Source organism: Bison bison, unplaced genomic scaffold (genome assembly GCF_000754665.1).
Source record: "Bison bison bison isolate TAMUID 2011002044 unplaced genomic scaffold, Bison_UMD1.0 scf7180017864452, whole genome shotgun sequence".
Lineage (NCBI taxonomy): Eukaryota > Metazoa > Chordata > Mammalia > Artiodactyla > Bovidae > Bison > Bison bison.
In genome coordinates this window covers 7860561-7878424 of record NW_011495014.1, presented here as the reverse complement: position 1 = coordinate 7878424, position 17864 = coordinate 7860561, and the positions used below count along the sequence as shown (strand labels likewise).

At 34.5% G+C, this 17864-nt stretch overlaps 1 protein-coding gene across 2 annotated transcripts in view; it reads left to right on the top strand.

The window, feature by feature from the left end:
- The window catches only part of PSMD14 (proteasome (prosome, macropain) 26S subunit, non-ATPase, 14), a 110868-nt gene extending 93549 nt beyond the window's left edge, over positions 1-17319 (top strand). For both annotated transcript variants that reach the window (XM_010858969.1, XM_010858970.1), the window contains 3 exons: positions 3645-3770; positions 14403-14465; positions 16904-17319. In XM_010858969.1, the coding sequence (XP_010857271.1) occupies positions 3645-3770; positions 14403-14465; positions 16904-17002 (288 nt within the window). In that variant the 3' untranslated portion in view covers positions 17003-17319. The remainder of the gene's footprint in view (positions 1-3644; positions 3771-14402; positions 14466-16903) is intronic.
- Positions 17320-17864: the final 545 nt, after the last annotated feature.

Genomic DNA, 17864 nt, shown 5'->3' with positions numbered 1-17864 from the left:
AGGGGACTCTCAAGAGTCGTCTCCAACACCACAGTTCAAAAGCATCAATTCTTCAGTGCTCAGCTTTCTTCACAGTCCAACTCTCACATCCATACATGACCACTAGAAAAACCATAGCCTTGACTAGACGGACCTTTGTTGGCAAAGTAATGTCTCTGCTTTTCAACATGCTGTCTAGGTTGGTTATAACTTTCCTACCAAGGAGTAAGTGTCTTTTAATTTCATGGCTGCAGTCACCATCTGCAGTGATTTTGGAGCCCCCCAAATAAAGTCTGACACTGTTTCCACTGTTTCCCCATCTATTTCCCATGAAGTGATGGGACCAGATGCCATGATCTTTGTTTTCTGAATGTTGAGCTTTAAGCCAACGTTTTCACTCTCCTCTTTCACTCTCATTAAGAGGCTTTTGAGTTCCTCTTCACTTTCTGCCATAAGGGTGGTGTCATCTGCATATCTGAGGTTATTGATATTTCTCCCGGCAATCTTGATTCCAGCTTGTGTTTCTTCCAGCCCAGCATTTCTCATGATGTACTCTGCATGTAGGTTAAATAAGCAGGGTGACAATATACAGCCTTGACGTACTCCTTTTCCTATTGGGAACCAGTCTGTCGTTCCATGTCCAGTTCTAACTGTTGCTTCCTGACCTGCATATTCTTTAGCTTCTACTCATTTAGGGTTATCTTGAGTACAGTTTTTCTCTCAACTAGTTAAAATATTCTGCCTATTGCTTTTTGAAATTATAATCTGACTTGGTTTTTCTTTCTTTATTACTGCAATTGGTCATCCTCCAAATAAGCTTCTTGTGTTTCTCTCTGAGAAAGACTTTAAAAAGTCTTAAAGACCATGAGTACTATTGGCAGCCAATAGGCTTTGAATACTACATGCACTCTGAAGTTCAAACATGATAAGTAATCAGTAGTAAACAAGATCTTACTAGTTGTAAGTGTTCCCCACAGAGTTACCTTAGAAGGGATTCCAGTGCATATGGTGTGCTGGAGGTGGAGTAAGAGGGCTCCCTATAATACTTCCTCTTTCAACCAAATCACTTCCATTTTCTGGCTCATTTATATTTTGTGGGGAGCATGTGCCATGTAAGATTTTCTGAAGTTTGATAAACTATGGATTTAAAACTTCTAAGCCACCAATATACTCCCTCAAAGGTCCTAGGTGCTTGAGCATGGTTTTGAGTGAGGTGCTGCAGGGTGCCATTTCTTCCTTGACCTGAGGGGAGACACACAGCTATAAAGCTCTCTTCCATCGGTTTGCTTTTGTTCAAAAGTTCATACCAGCTTTGGTAGATTTAGTTGATAACTGAAAGTACATTTTCAACACTTATTTTAGTTTTATATAGACTAGGTACAGGCCATGGGTAAAAAGGGTACCACTCAGACACAAACTGAAAAATTCATTCAGATACATAAATATATTATAAATATATTGTCCGTCTTATATCTGAGACCCAGCTGTTTGGAAATATCCATCTAATTACATCAGACTTTTTTTCTTCTTTCTTTTATAGTATCCATTCTTGATACTTTAGCTACCATCCTTGATATAAAAAAGCACACATATAAATAATTAATTAATAGTATATTTATGTTCCTAGCATAGCTCAGTTCAGGTGCTTTCTTAATGTCAAAAACCCCTGCCTTTATTCTTATCCCACCAACTTGTATACTTAACTCCAAGTCTTACCTGAGGGACCCAGTGCCATCGTTGTCCAGGCAAGGTGGGATTATTATTCTGCTCTTTGGGAAATTTTTTGGTTTGCTTTTGAAGCATACAGAAATCCTGTTCTCAGCACTTAATTATAGGTAGCTTTATAACATTGGTATATATAGCTTTATAGCATTTTTAGCTTTATAGCATTCCCTGGGTTGGCAAGATCCCCTGGAGAAGGAAATGGCAACTCACTCCATTATTCTTGCTTGGCGAATTCCATGGACAGAGGAACCTGGTGGGCTACAGTCCATGGGGTTGCAAAGAGCTGGACACAACTGAACGAATAACACTTTCATTTTCTTATAACATTGGTAGTTGCAACTGTACCAAAATTTCCTAAAGATATATTTCTAAAACATTATCCATGGTGAAGATGGGAAGCAATCAAAGAAATTGGGGCTACATGTGCAGGAGTTTTCTAGGTTTTTTCAAATTACTCTTGCCTCCATGAGCCCCAGGGGAGGAATCAGGGAATTTGGAGCTTTTGTGTCTTGGAAGTTCTCATTGGTGATTTTGACTTGCTTGACTAGCTTATTCTTCAGTATAAGGAAAACTTTGTACTGATTTTAGCTGCAAACAGTTCTTTTAAACTAAACTCACTTCTGACTATGTCTTTAGAGCCTCGTGCCCTGTGGATCTCACTTAAAGTATACTGCTTCTAGGACCTACTGTATAGCACAGGGAACTCTGGTTAACGGTATATGACAGCCTGGATGGGAGGGGACTTTGGGGGAGAATGGTTATATGTATACGTATGGCTGAGTCCATTTGCTGTTCCCCTGAAGCTAATAGGTACACCTCAGTACAAAATAAAAAGTTAAATAGAGTATACTGGTTCTCATAGCAAGAAAATATCAATCATTCTGTAGCCACCATTTTTTTGATATTGTGTAATTTTATCATTTAGAAAACTCTTCTTATTCACTGGTAGTCCTCAACTAAACGACATTATTTATAGAATAGGACTTTAACAAAAACTGTCTTAGGAATTTGAACTTGAAAACTGACGAATTTCCAAGAATATGTATTCAGAACTAGGAGTCCAATTTAAGAAATAATGAGCTAAGGTGTTTAGTTCCGTGATCACTAATAGGATCTGATCCTAGTTTGCTGATGTGATTGCAAACTGGATGAATCTGATTTTTTTCCCAGTTTTATGACTTTTCATTCTGATATAAAATTTAAATTTAAAAAGTTATAGACAGAATATTAGAATTTGAAGGAAACTTGGAGATTATCTACAAGCCTTCAATTCATAGATAATGTAAACAAAGGCTCAGAAAGACTGACACAAAGTCATTCAGTAAATGGGAGCATTTACCTCCTTATCTCGGTGTTTGAAAGCTGGGCTATATGAACCGTTAGAAATCCTATGCATAGCATAGTAGTTTCATTCATTCAGTATATACTTATTGATTATTTGCTATGATTAGATTATGATCTAGATTCGAGAATCTAGACCTTGGTGATCTTGAATTAAAGTCCTTGCCTTGTTGATTTCTCTTTAGTGAGAGAGAAATGCACTAAACAAGAAAACACAAGTTTCAGCTGTTTATAGTTTTATAAAAATAATAAAACAGATTAAGGAAAGAAAGATGTTTAGGATAGTGTGGAGTGGCTTTTTTATAAGGTGGTGAGAAGTGGCATCTATCTCTAAGGAAGTGAGAAAGGTAAGCGATAGAAGGATAAAGAAAATAGCCTTTGAGGCAGAGGGACAGCAAATGCAAAGGCCATGGGGTTGGAGTATTCCTTAGAGTTTTATTAATATAAATTTAGGAAGGTGCTCTTTAGGGTTTATTTAAATTAATAAAATTAAATTTAAATTCATTAATTCCAGAAGTTGTCTGTGAAGTTGTTTTTCAAGACATAAAGGAAATCTCTTCAGTATAGAAGCATAATTAATTTTTCTTTATGTTTTTTAGATGTTATTAAATTTGCATAAGAAGAGTTGGATGGAAGGTTTGACACTTCAGGACTACAGTGAGCACTGTAAACATAATGAATCAGTGGTAAAAGAGATGTTGGAATTAGCAAAAAATTACAATAAGGTAAAAACTTATTTTCAACATTTATTTCTTAATAACCTTTGGAATATGTGCGATTAGCTATTAGGCATTATATAAACAGTTAAAAGCAGAGCGGCCTATTTCTATAGATCAAACAGTAAATATTTTTAGGCTTTACAGGCCATCCCGGCCATCCAGTCTGTTGCAACTACTCAACTCTGCTGTTACAGTGTAAAAGTAGCCACAGACAATAAATACATAAAGGAATGCGTGAAGCTGTGTCTTAGTAAAACATTTACTAAAATTGTCATCCGGCGGGATTTGACCCATGGCCTGTAGTTAGCCAGCCCCAGCCCCGGTTGTAGGCCACGTAAAATGGTCTTTTACATTTGAAATCTTTCCATTGTTCAGAGGACTTTCTCTTGGAAGGGAAGGAAGAACAAGGAGATGTGAACAACAATAGCATTTAATACTTCATAACATGTAACTTGGGATTGGGGGCAGGAGGAGAAGGGGACGACAGGATGAGATGGCTGGATGACATCACTAACTCGATGGTCGTGAGTCTGGGTGAACTCCGGGAATTGGTGATGGACAGGGAGGCCTGGCGTGCTGCGATTCATAGGGTTGCAAAGAGTCGGACACGACTGAGCGACTGAACTGAACTGAACGTGTAACGTATGAAACTTCCTGTTTTTCATTAAATAAGTATTTACTGAAAACTGGTTAGATGTCAGGCTCTGGGGATATAGTAAGACATAAGACCTATCCTCGTGGAATTTACTTTCTGGCAGAGGAAACAGAAAGTCAACAAATAAACACAACACAATATATTGTAATTAGTGCTGTGCAGACAGTAAACAGGATGATATAAAGAAAAAGAGCAAGGGGAGACCACTTCATATGAGAATGTAAGAAAAGTTATAATTTTAAGAATCTCCTAAAAATGTTTATTGTACGCTAAAGTGTATGTGGGGCTTTCCAGGTGGCTCAGTGGTAAAGAATCCACCTGCGAATGTAGGAGACACAGGAGACTTGGATTCGATTCCTGGTTCGGGAAGATTCCCTGGAATAGGAAATGGCAAACCACTCTGGTATTCTTGCCTGGGAAATCTCATGGTCAGAACAGCCTGGCAGGGTACAGTCCATAGGGTTGCAAAGAGTCGGATGTGACTGAAAGACTGATCACATGCACACACACACACACAAATATACGTGGTCATGATAATATTTTATTCACAGATTTCTGTTCTTTTACAATTTGAAGCTAGAAGTCCAAAATCAAGGTATTGGGAGGGCCTTACTCCCTGTGTAGCCTCTAGCAGGGGAGGGTCCTTCTTTTTCTTTTCCAGCTTCTGTTGGTCCCCAGGTATTCTTTGGCTTGTGGCAGCATAATTCTAAGCTATAACCAAGGTTTTGATTTCAGTGTATCCATTTAGGGTGGACATGGTTCAACTCATGTTTTTCTACCTTTTTGACAAAAATCCATATAAAGAATAGATTTTACATTTCGACCCAATACATGCAATGTATTTGTATATATGTATATATTACAACAGAAGTAAAGTGAAGTGAAAGTCACTCAGCTGTGTCCGACTCTTTGCAAGCCCATGGGACTATACAGTTCATGGAATTCTCCAGGCCAGAATACTGGAGTGGGTAGCCTTTCCCTTCTCCAGGGATTACAACAGAAGTTCTATGAAACAATATTTACCCTTTTACAAATGATATATTCTATTTTATTTCTCATCTGACTTGATTTCATTCTGTTTCAGTTATATATATACATATTATGTACATGGACATATAGCTTGTGATCTATTAAAGGATCAAAACCCTGTGATTTGTGAAACATATACATATTGTATGTACAGTGTTATGGTTACAAATATTTATCAAGTATCTTCTGTGCAATTTTCAGTGAAAACAGGGATTCTTCATTCATTTTTAGGAAAATAAGAGCAGTAAGAAAAGTTTAGTACCAAAGTACTAGACTATAACTGGTGTGTTTGATAACACCTTATTATTCAAATTTTCCACAGACCAGCTGCATCAATTTCACTTGTAATCTTGTTAGAAATGCAGGTTCTTTGACCTACTAAATCAGAATCTACATTTTAACAAGATTTCCAAGAAATTTGTATACCCATTCAAGTTAGAACTTAGAGAACACTGCCGTAGAGAAGTCCAGGTGAAGTCCTGTAATTCAAAGCTTTTTCCTTTCAGCTGGGAGAGACTCAGGATGCTGTTTTAGAAAATAATAACATTTGAACTTGACCTTAAAGCATGAGTAAGATTTGGAAATACAAAGAAATGTTACCCCAAGCCAGCTGAATGTCATGAGCAAAGACTTGGAGACAGAATAGGCAAGGGCATCTTTAGGAAGCTGTGTTTGGGTAGAGTAGATAAGAAGCATGTACATAAAAGGGTAAATAGTGGGGAATAGAGATTTTTAAATTACTGAAGTCAAGTAACAGTCTGAATAGTTTATTTTTTGATTAGGGGCATGATATACCCAGAACCTGACTTTAGAAACATAATTTAACAAAGGTATAGAAGAAAGTATTTTAAGAGGAGATTTGAAATGGAGATTCTTCTTAGGAGGAACTTCTGTTACCCAAACAAAAGGTAGTAAGTGTCTGTGTGGATTATAGTAGTGGTAGTAGGAACAGAGGTATCAACAGATTAGTAAAATAAAATGTGCCAGTTGGATAGATAAAGTGAAAGAAGAAGGACTCAAAGATGAATTAAAGTTCTCCTGCCTAGGTAACTTGAAGTATGTTAATACTGTTAACATTTCCAATTTAAGTAGAAGTAGAAAGATTGAGCGGCTTTCCTGATAAAGAATCCGCCTGCAGTGCAGGAGGTGCAGGTTTGATCCCTGGGTCGGGAGGATCCCCTGGAGGAGAACATGGCAAAACACTCCAGTATTCTTGCCTGGAGAATCTCATGGACAGAGGAGCCTGGTGGGCTATAAGTCGATAGGGTTGCACAGAGTCAGACACAGCTGAAGCTACTTAGCACACATGCATGCACTGAAAGATTGAGAAAGGATATAAAGAGATTAAACAAGTAAGGAATTCCCTGGCAGTCCATTAGTTAGGATTCCACACTTTAATGGCTGAGGGTACAGGTTTAATCCTTGGTCAGGGAACTAAGATACCACAAGCCACAGTGTGGCAAAAAAAGAAAAATAGAATGTAAATAAAGCAGTTCACTAAGTGGGACTAAAAATTGACAGCAAGGGCTAGAGCTTTTGGAGACAGTTAAAATTGATATTAGTTGTCACAGCAAAAAATAATAATAATAATAATAATAATAATAATAATAATTTTTTTCTTTTTAATTTAAAGACATCTTACAAAATACTAGCCAAGAGATAGTGTATAAGATTTGCCGAGAGTTAACAACCAGTCTTTTGAGAGAATGGAGAGCTTTGGAAAAAATGTTGATGGGCCCATACAAGCTAAAATCCAGCAGAATTAGGGTTGGCTTTGAAGAGCATTGCCCTGATTTATATGTAGTGTTCCAGCTAGAAATCTCCATTGGTTCTAGATTATAGGGAAATATATATATAATGTTTCTAGTATATGTTGTAGAGATTAAAGAGAAGAAATCGTTTATCATATTTAAAACAGTTAACTTTTATAAATTAAAAAGTTAAGACTTAAGTTATTATTCAGCAGACTGTAGGAATGGTTTTCATTCCTCTGTAACATTACAAGTTTAAGTAAATTCTTATTGGTATCACTGCCAGGAAATAACCTATTTATGGTTACTGCTGCCCATCCACAGAAGTTTTTCCTATTTTACAGTTTTAAAAAATCTCTGTAGTACTCAAAAACTTGTAAGGTTTGGTTATAAAATGAAAACAATGTGTAAGCTGTGATATGAAGGAGTCCAAATTTGGGGCTGTAATTCCCTCTGTGATTGAAAGAGAATGTGGTGGAGTTTTTAGTAACACTTAAAATATAAAAAGAAAGGCCCATACAACTAGTTCTCATAGTATTCTTTTTAATTGGTTGGCGTTTTAAACTAAGGTAATTATAGTTAGGTGCCAGTTAGCTCTGAAAGTGAAAGAAGGTTAGAAAATAATTAAATTTTTTTGTATCAACTTTTTGATTTCAAGTCTGAAGTCCACGCTGAGATTCTGCTTGACTGTTAATTGTTGATTTCTCTATAATTACTGAACTTCAACACCCACAACTCTTTTATTTCAAATCTACTAGTTTATTCATGCCAAGATGCATCAATATTTCAAAACTGATAATATTTGATTAGATATTTGTAAATAAGTATGCCAGAGAAAAAAGGAATTGTAGAAGACATTTTTAAGAATAGCATAAAAACATAAAAATTTACTTTGTTTTCAAACATGTGGCCCTATAAATTCAGAGATTTGATAGTTTACACTTTGGGTAGAAAAACTCAACTGCTTAGTAACCTGAAAGAAAGTTTGGATGCAACTTTTATGTAACATAAAATAAATAATTATATGATTACATTTGGTTTACTAAAGTAGCTGTATTAAATAAGAAAGTCTTGTTTTAACGCTAGTGCAATAAGATAAGAAAAACAATATATAAATATTAGGAAATCAGGCCAGATTATCATTATTTAAGTATGATAAGATATGTTTGCAATCAAACATAGAAATATATGAAACTAAACTAGAATACTATTAGAACTATTATGATTGAGAATTATATAGGTTACAGTAACCATGCAGTTACATATGGTGAAATGAGTTATAAAAGGCAAATCAATTCACAGTAGCATCCAAAATTACAAAATACTTAGGAATAACTACCATAAAAATGTAAATGTATAAATATATATGACTTCTTTGAAATACAGTAAAAAAAGCATTTGTGAATAAATTCTCTTGTTTCTGTAAGGGAAGGCTCAATATTTGTAAAGATGTGGTCAAGCTTCCCAAAGGTTACGTTAGTGTTAGTAAAAATATCAGTGAGCTTTTAAATTTTTGATTAACAGTAAAGTTTGTCTGCAATAAAAATGACATTTATTGAATGCTTGTTAGGAGTACGGCCAGCAGAAAATATTTATACCTATAACGCAGAAAAGGCTAGTAGCCAAAGAGTACATAATAGACGCATAGTTCCTACAAAATAATTTTAAAAAACAGTAATAAATTGATAACAAAACTGGAAAACTCACTGACGACAAGTGGCATATAAACATGAAAAAAAGTTCAACTTTATTATAAAGTATTCAAAGAAAAAGTTAATAATACAAGTAGTTTCTTTTTTCTTTTCAAATAGAAAAAAGTGGTTTGGGAGAATGTGCCACTAGTGGGAAAATAAAGACTGATATATGACATTTTGAAGGCATCTCCCATTTTATCTTTCACTTTTAAGTGCACGTTAGCTCTTTAAGCCAACATGTTCTCTTTTTAAGGATTTATTATGAGGAATGAAATTCTATAAGTACTAACTTAAAGAAATATTTAAAACTTGCTCTTATGTATATAAAATGAAATTGTATAGCAATATTAAAAATTCCTGCTATGTGACCTTCCCCCCATTTTCCAGTGATAACCTCTCTATCTCTCATATATCTCAATGTATTATGCTGTTAACAGTGTCACCTCCAAGGTGGACGGTAGGGGAATTTTATACTTCGTGTAAATCCTGGATTTTTTTCAGTTTTTGTACCAAGTATGTTTTAGTTATAACTAAGATTGTGTTAGCTTGAAGTAACAATGGATTAAACAAAATAGGAGTGTATATCTCTTGCAGTTCAAGGCCTTGTGAAACTTTGAAATTACTGCAAACCCAGATATCTCCATCTTTTGCCCCACTTTCCCTGTATTGGCTTTTGTCCTTTGTATTTCCTCATGATTCCTGGTGGCTGCTAAAGCTTTAGCCATCCCATCTGAGTTTCAAGCAACAGAAAGAAATGCAGGGGCAAAAAAGGATACTTCTCAGATAAATCAGTTCCTTTTCAGGGTCCTTTCTATAAGTCCCACACAGCACTTCTGATTATATCTCATTGGCAGAACTTAATCAAGTGGACATACTTTGCTTTGAGAAAGGCTCTATAATACAGTCTTTTATCTGGGAGCATAGCTGTGTTTAATAAAATCAAGGCTATATTACAAAAGAAGGAAAAGACATATGTTGGGTATGTAACTCGTATGTATGTATGTATGTAACTAGTATGTATGTATGTAACTCGTATGTATGTATGTAACTCGTGTGTATGTATGTATGTAACTAGTATGTATGTATGTAACTAGTAGTAGACTCTGCCACAGAAATTTTTTGTACAACCTAAACCACAATTTCTATTATGCATACAACACTTGTACGGGCACACACATATGCTCTTTATTTTATATGTTTTATATAATTACATTTTAAAGTTGGATTCCTTTTAGTATTTTTAGAAAGAATTTACACTGTTTAGGGTCACTTAATAAATCACAGGTTTGCTTTATTCAGAATGTGTCATTAAAAACTAAGTATTTCCCAAATTGGCCATGAATGTTGCTTTGAGGTCTTTGGAGATAGATAGGACTGTATTTAAGTCACAATTTTATTGTGACTTATTATTGGCTGTGTCCCCATTTCATTGAGTATACTCATTTTTTGTTTATTTCATACTGTATTATAATTTGTGATTTATAGGCAGGGAGAGGAAACCTCAAATGTGACCTTCTTGAAGAACTGTCTTATTTGTAGTGAGTACTTAATAGTTACTTACTAATATATAAAATAATGAAAATTCTGCTCTTGAGGATATGCGTGAAATGTACTACAGTGTTATAAGCACTTTCAAAAGGAGAGTTAGAAAATTTATAGTATAAATATTGATGTAATTAACATATAGAAAGAAGATCGTGCCTAATTTCTTTATGTAAAAATGTAGATTAACTATTTCAGTGGAATGTTTTAAGGATTCTGTATATTTCTATGTATATGTTAATGTTTAATTGCCAGTGATTGTAGGAAACCCATTTTTTTGTTCTCCATATTCACGCCTGTAATACTTTCTCAAAGAATTTTCTAATTGTTTCATGTTTGTTAATTTTGCTTTCCCAAGTATGTTTTATAAAAGCCATTTCTTTAAACTTACTCTCAATCCTCATAACCCATAATGTGATTTTCAGTTAGTCAATTCATTGACTCTATAAAAATCAAGAATAAAGTAAAATGCCTATGTTACATTCACTGACAGTTATGCAGAGATTGTTTAGTGATGAAATAATATACCATACACGTGATTTTTATAAAGCATGTGCTTAATTGGGAGCATGGCATGTTATAGAGTGAGTACAGCAAACATGTCAAAGGGAAAAAAAGAAGCCCAAGAAATGGGCTTGGGTAGAATGATTGGTTGGTATCATCAACTTAATGGACATGCGTTTGAGCAAACTCTGGGAGATAGTGAAAGCAGGGAAGCCTGGCATGCTCCAGTCCATGGGGTTGCAAAGAATCAGACACGACTTAGTGACTGAACAACAATAAAGTGAAATAAGAGACATGATGTCATAAAAGCAGAGGTTAAAGAATTAAAAAAGAAAAGGGTGTATTAGAAAAGGTCTTCAGAAAGTCCAGGGAAATGGAATCTATTGGAATTCACAAGGTGGAGAGATCCTTAAAATCATATTAATGAAGTGCCAAGGACCCAATCCATGTTTGTCAAAGGGAAAATAAAATGGTCAAGTTTAAAACAGAGGTTTTCCATTTGAGAAATTTGACCATTACCAGAAAAAAGACAGTGAGATTAATGGGTTTGGTAAAAGCCTCTTGAAGATAGGGGGTACATCTAAGGGGATTGTGATAACATAACAGACCAAATTCCAGGAATTTCTTAGAACTGTGCAGACCGTGCATGATGGGATAGCCATCTGGGGGTCTTTGTTGATAAACTGTTAAAAACGTTTCTAGTGTGAATAGCCACAAACATTTTCAGTGCTTTTTTGTTGGTTGAGTAAACCGAAGAGCACGAATGCAAAAGCAAAATTTGATGCCAAATCACAGAAGTTGCCATAAACACAGAAGTTCCCCTAGTGAGGACATTGCCTGTGCCTGAATTTCATTTGTTTCTGCTGGTACCATTTCTTAATTTTTCCTGGTGACTAGCCAGAATGAAGACAAACTGGTCTTGCCCAGAATGGTAAAGTGATAAAGGTAACTGAGGTAGATGGAGAAAATATTTAGGGGTTTGTTGTGATGATCTAGTCTATCTCAGAATGTAAGAGATGTGCTTACTCTTTTGTCATGGGGGTTTGCAACCTTCGTATATGCCTAAATCTACAGCTGCTCCTCGTTTTCCAGATGGCATCTATGGCTGGGAGTACTTTTTACCATCTGCACTTCTCAAAGAGTTTGTGAACTCTCTCTTTTAATTATTGGAAATGGAAAAACTAATTGGTAAAGTGGTTAAATGATATAAAAGATTTTAAAAACTGAGTGAGAGCTTTTTAAATTCTTTTTATTTTTATATTCTGTTTAACCTTTCAAATAGGATCAGTGCTTTATGTGGTTTTTTACTTTCATCTTTGCATGTCTGCCATCTTTGATATTTGCAACACTCCAGAATACTGCATAATAATTGTTTTGTACATGGATTGGTATTTTGAGCCAAATTCCAAAACCCTTACCTCCTTCCAATACTGTAAAGTACTATTGCTGGCATGAGCATGGAACAACTAACACTGAATGGATATAGAGTACAAACTTACGTGAATTGTTCCATTCATCTAATGTTTTCAAATTGGTAAGATACAGTGTCATGATTTGTAAAGGTAATTTAGAAAGACAAACTTTTTATGTGTTGCCAGTGTTTGCATGTATGTAAGACACTAAGATAATGGGAGACACAATTTTGGAGATCCCTGTTTTAACTAGTTGAGAATAATGAGTGACATCTGACTCTGAAAATGAACATATTCTCTGTCTAGGGAATTCTGGATTTGGAGTGTTATTAACTTATTTTCTCTTCTTTCAGTCTTAGGAGTCATAAATGTATTTCCTAATGATGTGTTGTAAATAAGGATCCTTTAATAATCAGTAGATAGATACAATACTTATTCACCATCTTCCCTTTAGGCTGGTTCTACTGGGGAATATTCTCCAGATAGTTTGTCCATTTATAAAATTAGATACTTGCCATCTTTGCTCATTTTCAAGTTCTCTGTTTACAAAACTATTAAGAAGGTGTGAAATGCAGCCAAACTTCCCAGTTTATGGGAAATGTCTGATGATTGCATTTCCTACATGTTCATTGTTCACACATGAAGAAATTTGGCAGCTGTGAGATTATTAAGTTTAGAGTATCCAAATCTAACCCTCACTGGGATTTTGGTTTCCTGCTTTCTACCCATATCTTCTCACTGCCCACCCCCCGACTCTTTGTAACCATATAAAGTCCTGGGGTATTATTTCTTAAGATTGATGATACTTAAATTTTCTTCATTTTCCATCTATTAAAATGCTAGGAATAAATCATAGACTAGGAGTTCACCTGATGCAGAGTCCTAGTTCCCCGCAGTGGCATACTCAAAACTGTTCAGAAGGAGGTTCCTTAAACTTAGAATTCTCAATAAAGGGTTTATGTGGTGGTGCCATTATTAGGGTAGTGGGCAAGAGTGGTAGCTAATGTAAATGCTGTAATTATTTCAAAATTATTCTGCTAGAAAATTTATGATCGTACACATAAAAGTTTATAGCTGACTCTGAAAATAGTAGAAAGTGATTTGTTTATATGGTTTGATTGATTTAATTTTTACTTGATTTGGCATTTAATTCAAGTAGTTTTTTGGTGTTGAAAACCTCAGATTACTCTATTTCTTCATGATTATGAAAAATCATGTGGAGAAATGAGAAAATTTTCTGAATACATATTTTACTTTTAGAGATTTAAATATGTGAAAGTATTAAGGGAAGATACTGTATGATCTGTTAGGTGTGGATCAAAAGTCAGCAGCAGGTCCTTTGATCCTAAGTGTTTTGCTGTGCTGTGCTTAGTCCCTCAGTCGTGCCTGACTCTTTGTGAACCCATGGACCGCAGCCTGCCAGGCTCCTCTGTCCATGGGATTCTCCAGGCAAGAGTACTGGAGTGGGTTACCATGCCCTCCTCCAGGGGATCTTCCCAAACCAGGGGTTGAACTTGTGTGTCTTATGTCTCCTGCGTTGGTGGATGGGTTCTTAAACACTAGTGCCACCTGGGAAGCCTCCTAATAGATACTGGGTGTGCATGGGTTTGGCTGACAAGAAAAAGGAGACAAAATAATAGGGAACTGTGGGAGAAACATAGAGAAAGTAGGAAAAGAAGACAAAATAAACTAGTTAGTACCCCAGTGCCACAAGCAGCTGCCTTAGGTTCTTCCTTCTTCCAGTTTAGCCATCCATCAGATAATTCCATAACAGTTTTCAAATGGTTGACACTTCCATTTGGTGATCCAATTTGATATTTTCAGTTTTGGGGGGTTTTTTTGGACAAATTTCTTAAGTCTGTTTTCAAAATGATGGTGGTGATAGTTTTTATTACCCTGAAGGATTGGCAGAATTGCTTTTTTGCCCAATAAATTGCTTGAACAAAAGATTCTGTGAATGAAAATTAATGATTATTATCATCTTTGATTATTTTGCAGTGGGAAAAGCACATTTATAATTTGAAACTCTGTCCTTTGTGTTTCATTCACAGGCTGTAGAAGAAGAAGATAAGATGACCCCTGAACAGCTGGCAATAAAGAATGTTGGCAAGCAGGTGAGGTATACTGTAATAGATTATATGGTCACATAGTAACATGTTCTTGAGAGTTAAAACTATTTTGGAGCCTGTATGATTTTTTTTTTTCCTGTGTTCACTCTACATTTTTCTTCTGTCATGTAAATGTGATGCTAATTTTAAAGGTCACTGAATTATTTGATGTCAGAGTCTTTTTGCCAGCTATAGAGAAGTAAATCACAAATATATACCCATGAAATACTATTTTTAGTGAAAATAGTAGAAATAAATTAGGAAACTTGCATCCTGAGTTAATTTTCCAAGTATTATTTTTATCTGAAATAATATTATCCTTGAAGATAATAGAATGGTGGGTTTATTTCATACATAACAGTTTTTAAAATGATATATAATCTGTCAATATGTAGACTTCAATTTATAGGTAATATTCTTGAGAAAGATTAAAGCCCTGTTGAATTTTACTGAGTGAAGAGAAAGGGTTTCAAGTATTTGCTCTTTCACTTTACCAAGATGAAATATATATTTCAGTTCCTATTTTTCTGAAGGTTGGGGGGGAACACACCAACCAATTAAAAGAATCTACAGATTAATTAGACTGTTTTTTAAAGAATGTTGATTACATTTTTTCATTTCATGGAACATGGTTATCATATTGCTGATGTTGGCAGAATCTTGATATTTCAGATGCAAGACACTAAGCTGTCTTTGCTTTCAGCCATCCTACCATATGCTCTGATCCCATCACATCTCACAAGCTATGTAGGTTTGGGCCAGGACCATTCTTGGATGGGAAATCTCTAAGAATCACCCAGCTGCCACAAGAAGTAATGTAGATAACTGCGGGAAGTGTGTTACCAATTTGCTGCAAAACCAGTTACTCCAATAGAGCAGTAGGGGCAAAGGTTCTAACTTAAATATCATGATTGATGAAGTCAAATCCCACTGCATTCTGAATATTATGGTTTAAATAACAGTAGAAACCCTCCAAAACCAAAATGAGATATAATTCATCTTATTCTTTCATCCGGTATGATACAGTCACCCTTGTTGTCTTTTCCCACTACATATTTTATTCTAATATGTAATATTAGATCACCAACTTGGAACCCAGCATTCAGTAACTATTTCTTGAATAAATAACTCTGATGCTATAGTTTCTTGATATAGATTCAATTTAACAGTTAGCAGCAAATAAAAGGAGTAAATTAAAAGTGAAACTGAAAATATATATAATTGCAAAGTTTAATAATCATCAGAATCATTTTTTAAAATATCGTACTTCACTGGTTTGGCCTACTGCGTGGCAAAGGCAAAACTGGCTATAATGGAATCAGACCAGTGTCTTTTTCTCTCGCCAGTGTTAGACTCATTCACCTAAAATGCCCTAAGGCTTGTTTTTTTTAACTAAAGAAAATTTAATATTATGGTCTGGTTATTTGAAATTATCTGTAGCGTGTTGTGTGTCTGGGTGTTTTAAAGAAATCAACGTATTGAAATTGTAGTTCAGAAAGCAACAGCCAAGAAGTAGTTTCAGTGGTGAACATTTTTTTAAAGTTAGGATTCTTGGTATTTTAGCAATTCATATAAGAAAATAATGCTTTAATTGAGAATTTTTTATTTTGTACAATGTATACCCTTTATATCAAAGCTTTCAAGTTTTTAGCTGAAATATTTCAATCAGCTCAGCCTTAAACATAAATGTATATTAAGCATTTTAATTTAACTTCCTTTATTACAGTGCAACTTTAAGCCTTATTTTTAACTCATATTTCAAATACAGATTTGATCAGGTTTAAATTAATGGATTGTACCTATATTCTTTTCTGTGATACATTTTTTCAAAATAGCTACATGAAATATTCTTAACATTTTAGAATTGATCCAAATTGTATTTAAATTTTTAAGTTACTAATAGTAACTATTGATCCAAGAGTATTTCTGATTTAAAGTACTATTTGTGAAATATTAAAATCATATAGATATTAAATTAAAATTATAGAGGAAGTGATGAGATTTACATTGAACTCTTGCCTATTGGTATGTGTCTGCTTTGAGCAAAGTACTCTCTCAGATGTTGAATATATGTGAATGGCAGAAAATATACACCTATAATCAGGCTTATACATACATATAAAATGCTCTTAACTTTTTTTATCAGATGATTTCAAACTGTATAGAATTCCTTGTGACTCTTTATATTTCTGCTGTAGTCATAACATTGTGTAAATCAACCTTTCATTTATTTTATCAGCTCCTTAACATTTTAACAGATTTAGTAATCCTGAAAATATAATAGTATATTAGGAAAACAAAATTTTAAAATATATATATACATTTAAGTTTGGTTTTCTTTACCGATTTCATCAGCTACTAAAAAAAAATCTAAGCAATTCGTCTACCAGTAATATGGTTCTTGTTTTTTTTTTTTCCCTTTCCTTATTCTTTTTTTCTTTTAGGACCCCAAACGTCATTTGGAGGAACATGTGGATGTACTTATGACTTCAAATATTGTCCAGTGTTTAGCAGCTATGTTGGATACTGTTGTATTTAAATAAAGTAATGGAAAAAGCTTTTAGTGATACTTTCAGTGTATAGTCCTCTGTTGTTCCTAATGCTCAAAATCAAGGGACCTCTGAAGGTGTATTTGGTTAAAAATAAGACATCTGGCATCATTTGCAGCACTGTAACACCTTCAGTCTCCATTGTGCAATTACTTCTATTTCTTTAGTCAGGGTCTTTGCAGATTCCAAAGTTGTATAAGAATACATCAAAGTGGACAAATTTTGTTAAGATCCCGTTTAATATTTGAAGAAATCAGTAACACAAATATATTTTGATTGTTGCTTACAAAATAAAATACATTTACAATCTATGTCTCCTGAGGTCTTTTTGGCACTGGGTGGAATTGATAGAATAACATTTGACAGTGCTCTAGAAATCTCACACAACGATATGTTTCCCTTTGCAATTTAAGGTAACACAAAACATCAGTATGATAACAAAACTTCACAAATGTAAAATGCCTGCCATTAATGAGTGGCTACCTCATTAGTGAGTAACCCAGAAAAATGTTGACATATTAAAAGTATTTGTCACAAGTTAATATTGTATACTCAATATCTTGTTAACACATTATACTTCCAGTATTTCAGATAAGTAATATAAGAAGAAAAGGGAGGCAATTTAAATTTAGACTTTTGTGATTTTCTTTTTAAAGGGTACATTCCACCAACAATGTTGAAATTGGGAGTTAGTTGCTTGCTGCATACTTCACTAGACTTTAGCTGAGACCGCTGTAGAAGGTGTGTAATGTCTTCAAGCAAAATGAGAAATGGAGCCATAATGTTAATTAATATCTTGAGTACATAAGCAATAAGTTTGTCATTGTTTTCTCTCATCTTAAATTAACTGAGAAAG